This window comes from Hibiscus syriacus, unplaced genomic scaffold (genome assembly GCF_006381635.1).
Source record: "Hibiscus syriacus cultivar Baekdansim isolate YM2019G1 unplaced genomic scaffold, ASM638163v2 tig00110783_pilon, whole genome shotgun sequence".
Taxonomy (NCBI): domain Eukaryota; kingdom Viridiplantae; phylum Streptophyta; class Magnoliopsida; order Malvales; family Malvaceae; genus Hibiscus; species Hibiscus syriacus.
The window spans coordinates 649,872-668,577 of NW_024062861.1; the positions used below are offsets into that span (position 1 = coordinate 649,872).

An 18,706-nucleotide genomic window follows, 5' to 3' on the forward strand; every position below is an offset into this window, starting at 1 on the left:
ATTAAAATAATAATAATAATATAAAAATAGGAATAAAATCGGCAGAAGATAAAGTTTTGGAGAAAGAAGAAAAGAATATATGGTGGAATTTATCTAGAAGCACATCAGTTTGTGCATCATATTATTTTTAAAATAAATTACAAGGATAGTTGGATTTATATGATATTATTTTATTAATAATCAAGTACACATAGATCATTACACGTATTATTAAGAACTAGGACCAAATGGATAAAATATTAAAAATTAAATTTAACATCGTATATTTAAAATATAAATTTTAGATTATGTTTAGGTTTTGTAGACATTTGTATAAATTTATTTGAGTCCATTCATATTACTTTTCTTTAAAGGAAAGTAGACCTAGTTAAAAAATTTCTTTACATTTGAATACAAGACAAACGCTCAAATCCAAACATTAGAAGGAAAATGGTGCCCGTAAAATTGTTGATCGTGTTAAATTTCTTCTTTCAGTTTCATTAATTTTTTTTTATTTTTTTTCCTTTTTGATTTATAATAAAGTAATTTCTTATGATTTACAATCAATTATTTGTCCTCATCTTCCGTAATTCGTAATATGATTGCTAACAAATAAAAAATAAATTATATATATATATATATAAAGAGAATAAAATGTAAAATGAAAATTTTCAAATAAATTTGGAAGTGCCCATAAGTGCTCTTCCATATGCCACTGGAAGAGATGCAAATTTCTTTAGTTTCCCTACATAAGCTCTTTTGCTGAAATTGTTATAATCATTTTCTTCAATGGCGTCCAATATCTGTCGATACAGCAACAGCGATGCCCACACTGGCCATCTGCTTGCCGAATTTAGCTCGGAAACACCTTTTTCCGCCTCACTGAAGAACATCCTAGCTCGTTTTATCTGATCTTTCATGAAGTTCCTCCACCTGTCCGTTACTTGTCCACGGAATATGTCGTCGTCTGATAGTCCAAACCGTGCCAGTTCGTCTTGTGGTAGATATACTCTTCCTCTCCTAGCACTAGGGAGATGCACAAACTATGAGAAAACACTGCAAGGGGTTCATCAGAAAATGAAAACTACAAAATTTCAGTACCATTGGACTTACTCTTCACCAACATCTCTGAGTATATTAGTAAGCTGATTTGCAATTCCGAGGGCTAACGCAGCGTTATAGACACTCTCGACCGATGCCTTCAATTCGGGAGCGATTCCCATTACCGGAACACTCATTAGTCCGACCGTCCCGGCAACATAGTAGCAGTAAAGGTAGAGCTCATCGAAGTTCATATATCTGGACTTCCTTAAATCTAATCTCATTCCTTCTATCATGTCCTTGAAGGGCTGAAAAAAAAGTCCACGGTTGATTCTCAAAGGTCATGCAAAATATCAAGGTCTTTAACTGTGTAAAACTGCAGCAAACCTGTATATCTACAGGGTACTTAGAGACAGTATCGGCTAAAGCAGCATCGAGCATATCGTACGGTCGACCTTTGAAAAGATCATCTAATCTTTTCTCCCATCGGTCAAGAGCCCTAGGTGTAATGTGTGAAGCATTAGGTCCATCCACAAGCTCATCAGTTCTCCTACACCAAACTGCATACCAGGAGGTGGGGGGGGGGAATTAAATATCCAATTCTCAAACACCCAGAAATGATGCTAAAACTCGGACTTTATTATCGAATATGAATATGTCTCCAACATGTGTTTTTCATGTACTTTGAGGTTCATATACTTGTGCAAATGTTTGAAGTGCCGGACAAAAATACTTCAAGAAAAACGAAGAGACAAAGCAATATAGGACACAATGAAACTTTCATCAATGATGTTCATTTGCAAATAAGCCTACAGCCAGAGAATAGGAGAAGTTCCGAAGCTAGGACTCAGACCCTAGGCTTGCTTGATGCCACCTCTTGAGGGTGGCTGCATGTATCAACCAGATCAAACCGCAGGTTCGATTGCTATTACTACACTATCATCTTAAATGTTAAGCTTGAAAGAAAGCAATGCAGGTGATTCGAACCAATGAGTTGGCCAACCGATAAAAACACCGAAAATCAGTGAGTTCAATGAACAAACATTTCAAGATTTAGTCAAAGTAACCAACCACCATACATACCGTAAATCGCCCACACGGCTCTCCGACGCTCCGATGTCATAAGTAATGTACCTGGAAAGAGACAACAATCAGTTTATGAGGACGGAACTCGAGGTAAGATAAAAGGTTGCAAATGCTAAGATTCGATGCAATTTCCATGTTCATGGCCTCAAGCTGAGATACCAGAACAGACTACAAATGCGACCACTCGATGCAACTTCCATGTTCATGGCTTCAACATAAGATACAATAACAGACAACAGATGCTACGATTCGATGCAATTTCCATGTTCATGGCCTTGACTTGATGTGAAAGAAAAATTTACAAATGCTGTGATTCGAATACTAAACTTAAACGGAAGTATGGCTGCATGAAACATTGATCTCAGATTCATTTTCATGTTTTTATTATCCTAAAAGTTGCAGTTTAAAAATCCTTTTAAGTAGTTTGATCAAACAAAGAATAACCTTATTTTAAGTAGTAATTATCACATTAAAACTCTGTAACTTTCTTGCTTCATATTAAAATTCTTTTTAAGGTGTTACAGAGGTTGGTAAATATGAAATTTCATTTGAGTTTTCTCACCCTTTTCTCGGTAACCAAACAGCCTAATTCCAAGGGGTAAAACCAAGGTTTATATATGTTTTTTTTTTGGGGGGGGGACGAAAAAAAAACAAAAAAAAGGCAGGGAATCACTAAACAAATAAAACAAGGGTCAAAATCGACCCCATCATGTGTATGAACCTATAAAAAACATATAATAATAACATTGTAATCAACTTGAGAATCAAAAACAAGTAAATCCCAAGTTGAAACTGACAAGAAAAAGGGCAAAGCAGAAGCACCCAAATAGAAGGTCTTGGCATATTCAGCACAAACTTCACCACAACGATCGTAAGCTTCATTCAAGAGATTCCAATCAGCGAACCCATCGGTTTTTCCATTTCTTTTCTCCAAATCCAAAGCCCTTGGTTGTTTAACCAAAGCAGCCTGTTTTAAGACCACATCGTAAACTTTCTCTTCTGAAGATCTGGCTGGGTTGGCCACTGCACTTGAAATAGCTGAAACCCCTTTGAAACACCTCTTCGGCTTCTTCCCACTCGTGGGTATCAAGCTGAACAAAGCAGTGGCATTCCCTTTGGGACAAACCACCCAAAGAAGAACACCAGACATGGTTAGAAATAAGAAGAAGAAGAAGAAGAAACCACGTGTCTCCTTTGATTTTGAACCAGTTAATGGTGTATATGAAACAGTGTATGGGTAAAGATAAGTGAAAGACGATGTGGGTGCAATTGAAACCAGCGAATGACAATGAATTTTGAAGATGGAATGGGCACCACTTTTGTTTTTATTTTTATCTTAATGCTTACGAAGACTCGAAATATCCCCCAAAGGGCTGAAGCTAAGCTTATTTTCTGGAATATGCCATCATCATTTCTCTCACCTCTTTCTGTGGACACCATTCCTTCGTGTACATTTGCCGATCTCAAGCCACTTCTTCGAAATGGCAACTGGCCATTTCCGGTTTTTTTTAATTATTTTTCATCTTCTTTATATAATTTATAACAGGGTATATGAATATATGACACTAATTTATTAAGTTTACACATTATTAAAAAGTTATAAAATAATCTTTTATTTATAAATAATTATTTTATTAAATTTTTCGATTATTAAAAATAAAAAAAATTGTCATCTAATTATTTATTATGTTATAAACTCATTTTTTTGGTTAAAAAATTAAAGGTTGTCTGAACTTGATATTAATATATTGATTAAGATATGATTTTCATTTGAGAATATGATAATATATTTTTATCATATCTTAGTTAGCATGTTAACGTTCAGCTCAAATTCTTGTTAACTTTTTAACAAAAAATGATGAGTTTGAAACATAATGAATAGTCGGGTGACCATTTTATAACTTTTAATAATCGATGTACTCTACAAAACAACTCCCTATAATAAGAAGATCATTTTATATAAAATGACTCAACAAAATAATATTTTATAATCAATGAACTATTTGTATACTTTATCATTTATAATATTTAGGAATCATATCCATCTTCCCAACGATTTTCTTTTAAAAAATATTAAAACATGAAATATCTTTTTTAAATGTTTTAATTTGTTATTCAATATTTATTGATATAAATTTATCAAGTAGTTTTAGTGGTTATTTTTTATTGATGTCTTGAGTTCAGATGGTTATGTCTGTAAAGATTGTGCATGTTGTCAATAATTAATAAAATTTATATATATTCATAGTTAATAAAGTAAGACTTAACTAAAATAAATAAATTGATTAATAAAGATTTTATATATTTCTAGTTAATAAAGACTAAACTAAAAAAGTAAATATTTAAATTATATTCTTTTATTTATTTTAGGTGTTATTTTTTAAGATAATGTTTAATGGTTTTTGTTACTCTGTTAAGTGTTTTATCCATCATCATTATTATTAAAAGAATTCGTCAATTATTTAAAAAGTGATATTTTGAAGAAAAAAATAAAAATAAAAAAATTTAAATTATTTTTTTTCAGAAAAATCCTCAAATTCTTATATAATCTCAAAAAACAAATTAAACCTCTGAAATTTCTAATTTCAAACCCCGATTATCATCATTGATCATCTTCAACTACTATTACCGTCATCAAACATTTGTCCACTCATTAGCCGATCATTATTCTTATTGTCATTCTAATTCCCTAAATCCCTAAAGTTCTTTATACCCAAATTCCTAAGCCACTAAAATTCTTCCGGTTGGCATATTAACATAACTTTGATTGCAGTAATGGATTTTACAGTCATATTAACGATAGCATATGAAGATGGTTGATGACGATAATGGGGATTTGGGATTAAGAAAATTAGGGATTCGAATTTTTTTAGATTTTAGAAAATTTTGGTATTTTTTAAAATAATAATAATTTTAAGTTTTTAAAATAAAATTTTCAAAAATTTACAAAATTGTTCCATGTAATGTTTTGAATGGTTGACAAAATTTCTAAAGGTTGTTAACGGTTAGGTACTTAAAATTGTATGGAAAATTATTAGACACTTATCTTGACAAAAAAAACTTTAGGTAGTTAAATTAAATTAAAATTGTAGTTTTAACACTTATTTTTTTATTAAACCATATAATAAATTAAAAACTAAAAAATATATATTTTAAACACATTTAAACTCGTAATAAATTGAATAAAGATATAAATTTATAGCTCAACAAACGGCGAATTTCCCCAAAAATCACCCTTTCCCTCTTTATTTTCCTGTCATACACCCTTCCATCTTTATTTCTCGATCTAACAACCTTTGCATAAAGGCGCGACACCTTAGGTCACGTGTTGAAAGGCGCGGTGTAACCCCTTCAGACCGATGCGGGTAACCCGATCCGATCTGGAGTGTCACATTAAAGCCACCGGAGCGACCCATTGTAAAAATCTCAGAAAATTTAAAACTTTTATTTTATTCATGTAACTCATAAAATGATTTTATCAGTATGTAGAGATAAAACCGATTTTCAGACTCATATATAAAACAAAATACAATTACATGCTCCCTAATCACATGTACCATACTCTGCAAACAACGCCGGAAGAACTTCTTTACTGATGTCGATAGATGCACTGGTACGATTCTTTTAACCTAAAAAAGGTGAGTAACAGAGTGAGCTTTAGAAAGCTCAGTAATACAGAACTACCAGATGATGCTGAAGAACGTGCAGATACAAATAAACATATATTTCCTTATCGGTTCAAACATCTACAAATCTTTATGTTGAGCAGAGATCCTACTGGTATTTCAGGTAATAACAGATAGTGAGCTTCCAGTTCAGAGAAATATTTCGGATGACTGAGTTTAGGAGATCAGAATAGGTTATCTTGTGTGTTCCCATAAAACCAGTAAAAAGAAACAAATCTTTTTAAAACATATTTTTATCCTCATCCTTTCACAATCTGTTTGTGTAGGTTCCCCAGAACCATACACCCAACCCACACAACCTGTAAGGCCCTGGGCACAAAGCTGAGAAACCTGCAGAAATACTTCCTCCAACATTAAACCCCCCATATAAAACATTTCTCCATCAATAAACGGAGATATCAGAAATCAAAACAGAATTCAGATCAGATATCATAACAGAATCCCGATCAGAAATCAGAACATAATTCTGATAAAAAATCATAACATAATTCAAATAAAAAATCAGATAAAACATTCATGTAATTAGGGAACACACCAGAGTTTACATATATTATTCAGAGGTACTGGATAATCTTAACAGGCAGAGAAACACGGATCTTCAGTATACAGATAGAATGTCAGAAATTAGAATCACAATAGGAAGAGTTCAATAACTGACGGAATCATCAGTTATTCAGAATATGACTTAAGCTGATAAGGAAGAAATGAAGGTTCAGGACATTTATAGTCTATGTCGATTGATTTCATTATCAAACAACTCCCAGAACTTATGTTTGTCGACTGGTTAATTCATTGTCCTTCCAGGGTATTAACTCTTTAATACCAAAAATTCTTATCCATAGATCATCTTCGGAATCATCACTGAATATATCATATTCGGAATCATCACTGAATAAATCTTAAGAAAACTAACATATATTCCAATCCTCTTTATTTCATTTCCACGCTTTCACAATATCATGAAATGCTGACGTGCTTAATTTGTAGTTCAGGACCCATAAGGACATTACATCATGTATGTTCATTAACGTTTCCAGACTCATCCAAATCACTTATTTAATCCTCAGTCATTGAGGTTACTTATTTCATTTACCAGTCAAGTCTATCCTGGTTACTTTAGAGTTTTCCAGAGTAATTCGAATGTTTTCTGAATTTCAGATACATATTGTACTTCTGTTCAGTTTAGTTCGGTATTCGTGATTGATTTGTCGAACAAATATCAAATTCTTAGTACTGAATGCGATCTATAGTTGAGCTGAGTTGAATACTTCCAAAATTATCATTGAGCTAAACTTGAGAAGACGAACACATATTCAAGTAATATCTATGCCGTTCAGGTACTGACATATCATTAAGGTTGATCGGCTCACTTAAGTTGTGTTCCATAACTTTTAAAGGTAGTCCAACACCTATGCTTATTTGGATTCCTTAATTAATCCAAGACATTTACTTAGTATAGGCCATAAGGGTATTTTGGTTATTTTGGTATTCAATTTTATTTCATTCATTACAAAGCTCGAGGATATCCCATCATTCCTGAGCTTGGTGATGTTTTTAGGTCATTTCCATTACAGGGGTATTTTGGTCATTTTACAGATCTGGTGTATTTCAATCCTTTCATTCCATATGATCTTATTATTTAATTCAAATGTATTATCTTTTCCATACCTTTTGAATAATTCTGACAAAAGAGCACCCTCGATAATTTATTCTTAACTCGGAGAATTTCAGTTCAATTGTCTTCTCAGAAGTTATCAACATGTTATCAGGAATTTTCTGTACAAAGACAGAATCTTAGCAATTAAATCTGTAATTTATCGAGTTAAGTATGAATCCTCAAAGTACTTTCTCATTCAGGGTCAATTCGACTATTTTTACCTCTCAAGGGTATTTTCGTAATTTCTTAACCAAATAACTTCGGTATTAACTCTTAACAAAAATAATTATAATTTACAGATTCTATGGTTAATTGCTTTTTTGAACATTCTTTAATCTTGAAATGATTCTCTTAACAGACTTATAACATCTTGCACAAACTCTCATGGGGTTAAAAACCAATTATCCAAATCTTCTAAGCAAAACTAGCATTTATTATGCATCTGTAATTTTACCGGATCAATATGTTTTTCAGAGTTATTAACCAACTTCCAGGGACAATTCTTGTCATTTTACAACATAAGGGTATTTTTCATAATTTTACCCTATCGGAGTATTCTCATAATTTCCCATCCAAGTACCTTTGATGAAATAAATTATAAGTTACAGATCCAAGCTGATTTCTTTATCACTAAACACAGAACTTGTAATTTTAATTCTAATAATCCCTCAATTTCTTATAAAAGTCATCTAAACCGTAATCAGTTACCGAATTTTTATCGTATTCGGATCGAGTGTAAAAATTAATTAACTACACATATGAGACCAATATTATCTTATTCATGCATTTACCAATATCAACATATTCCAATAAGCATAAAGAGGTAGTAAAGTATTAGCTCGATTTTCGTGCAATACTGATCGACCATATAAATCCCATTCGAACGTCCTCGATCTTGAAATCAACTTCCAATAATTCCTTTGATGCATATCAACTGAAATTTCATTAAAAACAGAGCTTAACTACGAAAAACGGATCAAATCGGATGATTAATCGGTAAAAAACAGCTTACCGGGTTCAAATTTGAAAAAACGAACTTCGGAATCGGACTTAGGATGTCAAAAAAACCCAAACAATAACCCTTGAATTTAAGCTCACCAACTCAATTTCTAGCTTCCAATCTTTTTCTCAAGAACCCAAACCTTTAAATATCGAACTCAAATTCCAAAATAAATTTCCTAGCCATAAAAATAACTTATTAAAAATCATTTATGTAATAGAGGGACATAACTAACAAAATTAAGAGCTCAAAGGGCCAATTTAATACTTAGCTACCAAGGCAAGTGACCAAAATAATCTTATTCAAACCATTAGACAACATTCATAACTATATAGAAAATAAAAGACAAGGTTGATTTCTCACCAAACTTGGATGATTCATGTTGTGATTTACCCTTTATCCTTAATCAACTTCTTTTTTTTCTTAAAACCCACGTGCTCTATGTACCCTTCATATTTTCTTATTTTTCCCCTTCTTTCAAGCATCATTTCTGGTAATAAACCTCACCAACGTATTCTGAAGCAAGAAATCTTCACCAGTCAAAATCAAACATCGGTGACCATCGCGTCAATCACCGACCCTAATCAATGTTCAAGATATAATTTATATCGTTCGAAGTGCCTTGATCTCCTCTCCGATGATCGTATATTTACCATTTGGCTTCCATCGACTGCAACCGAGTCACGAACATTACATCTACCAACTATGACACAGGATTCCCCATATTACGGTGAGAAGCATGACGGTTGACCATGCTAGCAACCCCATACAGATCGAGACCTGATCTTGAGCAGATTCTGGGGTTCAGAAAGTCCAGATATGAGAATAAGCATTGCATCGGGAAGAGCTTCGAGCATAGGCAAGAACAATCCTCCGACGATCCCGGGACCGAGGATCTCAAGCAAAACGCACTCCCATTTGACAAGTGGCGGTTAAAAACATAAGGTATCCATAAACAATTATAAAAAACAAGTTCCCAAGGGCCATGGTGGTGTAGGTAAGAACCCATAGGTCTGTTGTTCACATATTTTCTCTGCTAAAACTAGAGGTTTGAATAGGAGGTACGACTGGTTTTTGACGGTGGATATTCGTCAGAAACGAGATCGGTCAGAGATGAACAACCTTCGATGAAACGGGCATTCGATGAAGAAGAAAAAGAGAGGTGGATGAGGAAGATAAAAATGAGCAATAAACGTTGTGGAGCCATTTTTTCTTTTGTCAACAAATTAAGCTGTGAATCAATAAGTAGGAAATAAAATAAAATTTCCTCTAAGCTGGAAAGTAATAGATTCCACGGTGGTAATGTCATTATCATTAAATTAATCCCATCTCACCCAATAATTTGTCCACTTCTACCTACTCTATCATCCTCATTCAAAACTTTCTTTTAAAATTAATTTGCCCCATAATTGGGGCGTGACACGAGCCCATGCACTGCGCATTGTGTACGCATAAAAAATAAGTGTTAATTTCGTAAATATTTTTAAAATGGTGTCAAATATATAATTAATTTTTATTAGGGTAATATTTGTGTAAAAACGTCAACTTTATTTATTTATTTTTTGTGTGTGCATAAAAAAATTTGTTGCATTAAAATCTTTAAATATTCTTTTGCAAATTATTTTATAACTCGACGAATTTTGATTTTTACATGAAATTACACAATACATATAATATAGTGTAGGAAAACTTTGAGTGTAAGTAATTTAAAATATGAATAATTTTATAAAAGTTTTATAACTAGTATTTCTTTTACAAAATGATAATGATAAGAAATATTTTATAATTTAAAAAATTATAAATTTCATATATTTTTGAAAAATTTATTGACTTTTAAAATTAATTGTTTAAAAATATAAAAAATATTAAAATAAACTTTTAATTACAATCGAGTGATCAAATGAATTATTATTCATTAATTATTATTTTTTAACAACAATTAATAATATTTATTCATTTTTAATTACAATTGAGGAAGCAAATATGGTAAATGAGCAGCAACGTATGATATGTGTGCAACCTGTTGAACTTAGCAAAATTTAGTGGAATTTGATTTGAACAACTTATTCTTTAACATTTGCCTTCTTATCTTCATCAGTGCATCTTAATCATTTTGTGTATTTTGATATACTAGTTATAAAATTTTTACAAAATTATTCATATTTTAAATTACTTACACTCAAAGTTTTCATATACTAGATTATACATATTGTGTAATTTCATGCAAAAATCAAATTTTTCGAGTTATAAAATCATTTGCAAAATAATATTTAAAGATTTTAATGTAGAAAGGTTTTTTTCACATACAAAAAATAAATAAATAAAGTTGACGTTTTTACACAAATATCAACCGAGCAGAAATTAATTACATATTTGAACCATTTTAAAAATATTTATGAAATTAGCACTCGATTTTTTACACGTTTCGCAAGGCGCGGTGCATGGGCCGCGCCTTTCAACACGTGACGCCACATCAACGTAAGGCGAGGTGCATGAACCATGCCTTTCTGCAAATGATGTTAGATCAAAAAAATAAAGATGAAAGAATGTTTAACAAGAAAATAAAGAGGAAAAATGTGATTTATTGGAAAAATTGCCTCAACAAACATTTCAATTATCTTTTAAGAATGATGTAATTTTCTTTTGGGAAGTATAAAATAAAAATGGTTAAATTACAAATATCATCACTTAAGTTTACCCTTACTCTTATTTTAATCATTGAAGTTTAAAAATTTTAATTTAACCACTAAACTTTAGACATTAGATTTGTTTGGTCAATCAATTGATATCTCTCCAATTCTATGATGATATGGTATTATTTTATTAACTTTTGAGACATATAGGCGTTGGAATCAAATTTCGGCCAAAGCTCGTCGTGAGCAACCACCGACATTTACAAAGTGACTAAAATAAGAGTAATTTAAAAGATTAATAATTAAATTAAAAAAAATTAAACTTAAGCAATGAAATTTATAAATTACCCAATCAAAATATATGTATCCCAGGTAGAATATTGATAATGTAAAATTATTGGTCGGTGTTGGGTGGAGTTAGACTCTTCTTGTGATAATTCCACTATTACTTCAAATGGTGTAGATTGCAAAATGGCCACTCACTCTTCTATTATTGTCGTTGATATAGTGTTAAATTTAACTTTTAAAATATGTTTTTCTAATTTGAGATTCATCCTTTTAGAAATAGTATTTTTATTTTCAGGTGTTAAGTGTTATTAAAATATTAGTATTATTTTAGTACAACTATCGGTATCTAATTTATTAATCGACTAATCCCATCGAGCACTGCAGAGGTAAGAATGACCTTTAAAATATTAGTATTTTGAATAGTGTTAATGTAATAGTTTATATTGATGTGATGTTTTTATCATCTTGTTAAATAATTCAAAATTTATAAAATATTTTTTCAAAAAATTATTAAAAATAAAAAATGGTTGTAGAGTACATATGTATTATCGTGTACAGGGACAAATTTATAAAACTTTAAGAGTCAAAATTAAATTATAAATACAAAATACAAAAAAAATATCTAAATTATATGATAATTTGAAAATTTTAAGAGTAAATGTGTCTCGAACAAAAGATAAGAAAAATTCATAATCAAGGCGAGATAATCGAGGGAAAATGAAAGAGGGATTAGGGATTTTGAAAAGAGGAATCGATAAACTAGAGATTTCAATTTCGAAGATTGGGACAGAAGAGGGTAACATGAGAATGGTGTCACGTGTGGAACAGATGAAGCATGGAGGGACAAATGACACGGTCCCAAAAGTGGATCCAGATAACAGCCCAAATCAGAAACCGACCTTAGTTGTCATCTGCAAATGTTGTTATAATTAGTTATGACTTTACCCACCTGTCAAAAATATAGTAGACATAGTACATTGTAATCAAATAAAATTATGTACTGGAGGAGGAAAATATGATGAATGAATTTCTTTTCCGTAATCTCTACTCTTCTCTTCTCTTCTCAAATCCTTCATCTTCTTTGATTCAAAAACCTAAAATTTGTTAAGTTCATAACAAAGTGTTCATATCAACCCTCTTCTATCCATCATTAATCATACGAGTTGTTATATTAATATAATTAAAATTTTATGTCGATTTTAGTTAAAAATAATAATTTAATTTTTTTAAAAGCTCGAAAGTCAAATTTGACTATTTTCAAAAGTTAAGAATCAAAGTTAGTAGGCTTTCTATTTTTTATAACATAAATTTTCTCTTAATATTTTTGTGTCATTTTTTCCTTTAACTTTTGTTTAGCCGACGGTGACTTCAATCTTAATGTTGATTGTCGGCTGTCAGTGATTATTAATTCTCTTATTTTTCAAATTATATCATTTCCCCTTTTTTTGTGAGTTTTTTCTCTCCAATTTTGAATAAATTTTTTTATCCTAGTGACATGTTTTTTTATACTCTTGTGGCATGCGCTTTCGATATTATTGTGGCACGATCTTTATGATTTTTGGTACGTTTTTCGCATATTTTTGTAGTCGTTTTGGTGCTCGCTCAAATGACATTTATTTTTTAATTGGTTTGTCGGTGGTTAAGTATAGTTAGATCATCTCTTTAGTAAAAAGTTGTAACTTGACTCATGTTTGTTAAAAAAGACGTTGTTCGACTCGTTGATCGTTAAACTCGCCAAAAGTTTTATTTTATTTTTTAAAAGTATATGTAAAATCTAATAATACTATATAAAACTTAATATAAACATAAATTAACAAATTTATCAAAAAAGAAATATCAAATAGTGTGTGAATAAATTCTAAAATTTAAACTTTAAAGTAGAAACCTACAAATACACCAAACTAACATATTACATGCATCCTTAAAGAAAGAAAAAAAAGTTAACAATAAATAATAAATCCTAAAAAAATAATAATAATTTTTTATTAATATGAAGTAAATACACGATAAAATATATGTTTAAAGATAACTTTTAACTTTTTTGACATTAAATGCTCACATCGCTGACATCTATAATGCTCGAATCTAAGATTTCAGGAATATCAACAATTCATTTATTACGAAAATTACTTAATTTGTGTAAGGTAAATAATATTTAAAAATTATATAAAATTAATAATATACTCACGAACTTATCAAAGTCAAATTAAACCTTACTCAATTTAACTTATTAAAATCTCAAATCAAACATAGACGGAATCAAATTCAAACTTCATTCGCTAACTCAATTATCAAATCCCATTAACCGCCCATAGTTTATTTTGTAATATGGAGCAGTATATTTATTTAGATAAAAGAATGATATGTACAGTACAACCAAACAAGAAAAATAAATATTACATTATATTCATTATTTCTTATTAATAAAAAAATTACAACCCAATGTTTATCCAAACTATGTTTACAAGTGGCTTAAACACAAAGTAAATCTGGAAAAAGAAAGAAGAAAATATTCATACGGTGGGTAAATAAGAGAAGGAAGATCTTTCTCTACAAAATCTAAATCCCATCTCCGTCGTCAACAACTCAATCCCAATTCTCAAAGGTCTGTATTTATCTTTTCCTTAATTTAATTTTCTGGGTTTTTAGAGTTTAATACGCCCTTTAGTTACTTCTAATTACAACTTAATTTCTCCCCATCTTTCTCGTTGTTTGACTCACAATTTATCTGTTTTTTACGAACCCATTGCAACGGTTTCTGGGTTTTTCTCTCTGTCGTTTGAATTTATAATATGTTAATTTCTGGGTTTGTATAGTTTTATAAACCGTCAACTACCATACAGAGCAATGTTTCTTTTACTTGAAGTATCCATGTTCGATACTAGTGCCATATATTCGGATATCAATATGGGGGTATGGTCCTTAAAATCATGTAAAACTTATAATTTTTTTTGAGCATACGTGTATTTGGTACGTATTAGTATTTGACACTCAACCTGAGTCTAATCAGCATAGGGATATACCGCGAATATCTGTACTTGAACCTTAGGTGCAAAAGCTGGTGAAGATGGCTTTTACTGGTGGGACTTTAATTGTTTTTTCTAGTTTACCAGGGCTTATAAAATTGGAAAATATAGATGTGTTTCGTAGATTGTCCGTAATTTAACTGGATGGCTTGAGTTAGAATATGTATTTTAGCATTTATATATTCTTTTTTGGTATTTTAGACGCTTTTTTTTTGAAAGACTCTTTGCCTAGATTTCCCATCCGTTGAAGCGTTTGGTTGGTCACAAACAATGAAGAGGAAGTTATATGTTGAGCCGTGAGCGTTTAACTATTGATAGTGCTGAGCCTAAACTTTGTATGTTATGCTAGTAAGTTTGCTTCAATGTTTCATTTGATGCTTATTGCCATTGGTTACAGGATCCTATGAAATAAAGGAATGAATAGAGGAGATTGTGGGAAAACATGGAGGCTGACTTGTTTAAGGTGAATGATAGAAAACGACCATTGCATGAAAACCACGAGTTTTCAACTGATTCTTTTTCAATAACCAATATTGAAATAAACGATGGTTTTGTAGAAGTAAATGAGCCACAAACTTCATTTGTGGGAACTTTAGAGACGGGCAAGTATGCAGCTCAGATATTTTCAGAAACAAGGTCAGCAATTAAAAAGAAAGTCAAGTTTAGGAAAAGGACGGAGCAGCTTGATTCCTTGGACTGTAGTGATCAAAGTCAGATTGATAAGCATCCTGAGGAAGTTGGCCTTACCAACACTGATCAAACAAATATTGTTTCAGGTCCAATTCCGTTGGATGAAGGAAATCATGAAGAAGAAAAGATTGATTCATTTGATGCAAATGAAACAAGCGATGTATCTCTTGCTACTGTTCTACCTTCTATTAGTCAATCAAGGAAAAAACTTATTGTTCTTGATTTGAATGGTTACTTGCTGATATAGTGTATGCTCCTCCGAATAATTATACTCCAGATTCATACATTGCAGGACGGGCAAGTGAGAACCTCATGTCGAAAACTTCATATGCTTATGTTAATGAATTTTTTGTTCAAACTATTTTTAAAACTAATTGGGAATTTTCTTCTTTTTTATTTTTCCAGTTTTTAGGAGACCCCACTGTGATGATTTTTTAAAGTTTTGTTGTGAGTGGTTTGAAGTTGGTATCTGGTCTTCAAGAAACAGGTTCTTTTCATTTTTTTTCCGGAAACAAACAATGGATTGCCTTCTATTAATGCTAGGTTGTTGCCGTGGAGAATTGATATATGTCATTCATTTCTGGATTTTTTTACTTTTGCAAGAAAAATGTAGACAGATTTATTGATTATCTGATGGGAGATATGAAACTTAAATTGCTGTTTTGTTGGGTAATGTGGCCTGTTTCATTTTACTCTCTGTTGAACTTTGCAATGCCGCAGAAGTCTTCTTTACATTTTTCATCTTTGGTACCATTTGCCTTCTCGTTATCCATAACTAAGAAAATGTTTGAGCTGTTTAACCTTTGCTTTCTATTATCAGAAAAAGAAATGGAAAAAAAGGCAGAAAAAGAAATGGAAAAAAAGGCCTGCTTGATGTCCCTGCCTAAGTAAATGCTCTTGCTGATTGGCATTCGACACCATTAGTAGTAAAGATCGAATCTTTGAGCTGTTTAACCTTTGCTTTGTATTCTCAGAAAAAGAATAGAAAAGGAAAAGACAAAAAAATGAAAGAAAAAAAATGATCTGCTTGGTGTCCCTGCCTACAAAAGGCTCTAGCTGATTGGTGGTCAATCGCTATCAAGAACACAGATTGAACCTTTGAGCCATTTAACCTCTTCTTTGTGTTCCCAAAAGAAAAAAAAAATAAAAAAGGCCTAGCTTTCTAGTCTCAATGAGTAACAACATTGATTTCCTTAGTTTGAGAATTAGTTGCTTTGCTAACGCCATATTACATGAAAGCTAAAAGATAAGAGATAGTATGAGAAGATATTGGTAGTGCTGTTACTCGAACAATTTTTATATGCAATTAAACTGGGAACTCTTCCAACTCTGATCCGTTTGCTTTATGCACAATGATTAATTAGGATTCATCTTACTGCACTGCGACCCAATTCAATACTCCCGGGCATAAACATAAGCCCTTGGTTTTTAAAGATTTGAGGAAGCTTTGGGGAAAACATGATCCTGATCTTCCATGGGAGAAGGGATATTATAATGAATCGAACACATTGTTGATAGATGATTCTCCCTACAAAGCACTGCTTAACCCTGTAAGTTAACAGGCTACTACATTTTTTTTCTTTTGGCTACTAATATTTGTCTGTCTTTCTAACATAGGTCCTAATATTGTTTTCAATTTTCCGCTAATATTTGCAGACACATACTGCAATATCTCCTCCTTCATTCAAGTTCAACATGAATGATAATTCATTAGGTAAAACGACTTCTGAACTTATTTAATTTTGTTAAGTTCCATGATTCAAAGAATAATGAAAAAGAAAGAAAACTGTATTATTTGTTTCTCCAAAGTAGACTTCACATGTATCTTCCTTCTCGTATTTATTTTATGCGAAGGGGGTGATCTTAAAGTTTACTTGGAAAGATTAGCTTCGGCTGATACTGTACAGCAATTTGTCGAGCAAAACCCATTTGGTCAGATAGCTATCACTGAAAGGAGCCAAGATTGGTGTTTATACAGCCAATTTATGGACTCATGTCTTCAGTCCGAACTACAACTACAAAATAACATGGGTCTTCCAGCTTAACATCTGGTTTGAACTCTGTTACTTGAAATTAAAGTTTAGCACAGGCAACTTACATGCAGGAAAAAATTTGACAGAAAGCAGAAAACATAAGGCCTAGGGCAGGTTCATTTTCGAGAATCGCAAACTTTTTGCTTTGTTTATGATCCCGTGCTTTCATAATTTGGTATTGTTTTTGGATCATTTAGAGGTGGTTACTATTATACCTTTTCCCTTCTTTGAAAAAGAAAATCATAAAATGTGCAATATTTATAGCAGCAGTCTAATTGTTTGAATTCAGAAACATGATTTTATTCACTTCAGTGGAGCAATCCAACTCGTAGCCGGGAATTGCTGTTAGGATTGTTGTTATTGTTATCGTTATTGTTTTCCTTTCTGGATAATAAATTTATGTATACACTGAGATCTAAAGGATGGTGTGATCCAACAATAAAGGGTCATCTTCCTACTTATATTTTGACTCAAATTATAATTGGTAATTGAATTAAATTTTATTGTGATTCTAGTAGATGAATGTTACTTGGTGGTTGAGTTTATTTGTGATTTGAAATAATGACTTTTTTTTACCAAGTATTCGACTCTATAAAGAGAGTAAGTCTTAACTTTTAGAATTAGAGAGATGTAATTTTTTTGGGGATCTTTGCAACTTTTGGGATTTACGTTGCATATACGATTTTGTAGGGATGTTAAGAGAGTGATTTGTGATAAGAATTTTTTATAGATACCATATTTTATGATATATTTGATATCATGTATTTGTACCTTTTATAATCTTTACGTTTATAGTAGATTATTGTTATTTTTGCTCATGGAGGTAGACTAGTTCGAATTACTTCCAATGTTGAACTATGTTAAATCATATCACTTTCTGAACTCATTTTGTTATTTTCCGCTCCTAAATTTTTAATATTATTGCTTGAATCATTATGCTTGCATAGAATAGCTTTATTATGGGTGTTCAAGCTTTATATACCTATTGAGAATAAGTAGGTTTATCATAATGTCATTATAATCTTGACTCTATTTTATTCTAGAAAATAAACTGATTTTAAAGCACTTCTGGCTAAGATTGGTTGAAGATAAGTTTCCATCGATGTAGTTTGAGAAACATGTTATATAATATATAGTTAGTATTCACTTAAAATTTTACATGTTTTAATCGTTAAATTAACTGAATTGAAAAATAATTCATTTTCTTTTTCAACTCTAAAAATCTCATTTTTATCGTTAATATCAATATTTTGTTTTCATTCATCTAACAATTTATAAAACATAAAATATATAAGTTGCCTAAAGTAACCATAGCTGACTCTATCGGCATGTTCAACGTGCAGAGAACGACCATAGCAGCCTAAAGTAACCATATAATTTGTATGGGAATTAAATGAAAAAGTACAATCTCCTTCTCATTGTCTTCTCTTTTATGTGTAATTGAGGGAAATGGCAACTTCAACTGCCTCTCCTAAAATATCTCCCAACGTGCTTTACGTGTTTGTCACTCGACTGTTGTATGGATTTTTTTTAATTACATATCCAAAATTAAAAGTAAAATTTGCATTTAATTATTGAATTAGTTAA

At 31.2% G+C, this 18,706-nt stretch overlaps 1 protein-coding gene and 1 pseudogene across 2 annotated transcripts; one reads left to right on the top strand and one right to left on the bottom strand.

Annotated features, from left to right (window-relative positions):
* Nucleotides 1–598: 598 nt before the first annotated feature.
* LOC120140353 (phytoene synthase 2, chloroplastic-like) lies at nt 599–3,381 on the bottom strand. Of its 2 annotated transcripts, XM_039155341.1 has the most exons (5): nt 2,929–3,256; nt 2,104–2,154; nt 1,408–1,580; nt 1,093–1,328; nt 599–1,005 (listed from the first exon to the last, which is right to left on the bottom strand). In XM_039155341.1, exons 1-5 carry the CDS (start codon nt 3,254–3,256, stop codon nt 651–653), a joined length of 1,143 nt encoding a protein of 380 aa, XP_039011272.1. In that variant the 3' UTR covers nt 599–650. The 2 variants fall into 2 exon arrangements, with proteins under 2 accessions (XP_039011272.1, XP_039011273.1); XM_039155342.1 differs by lacking the exon at nt 2,104–2,154 and having other exon boundaries at nt 2,929–3,381.
* An 11,056-nt stretch (nt 3,382–14,437) lies between these two features.
* Nucleotides 14,438–17,197, top strand: LOC120140299 (annotated as a pseudogene).
* Nucleotides 17,198–18,706: the final 1,509 nt, after the last annotated feature.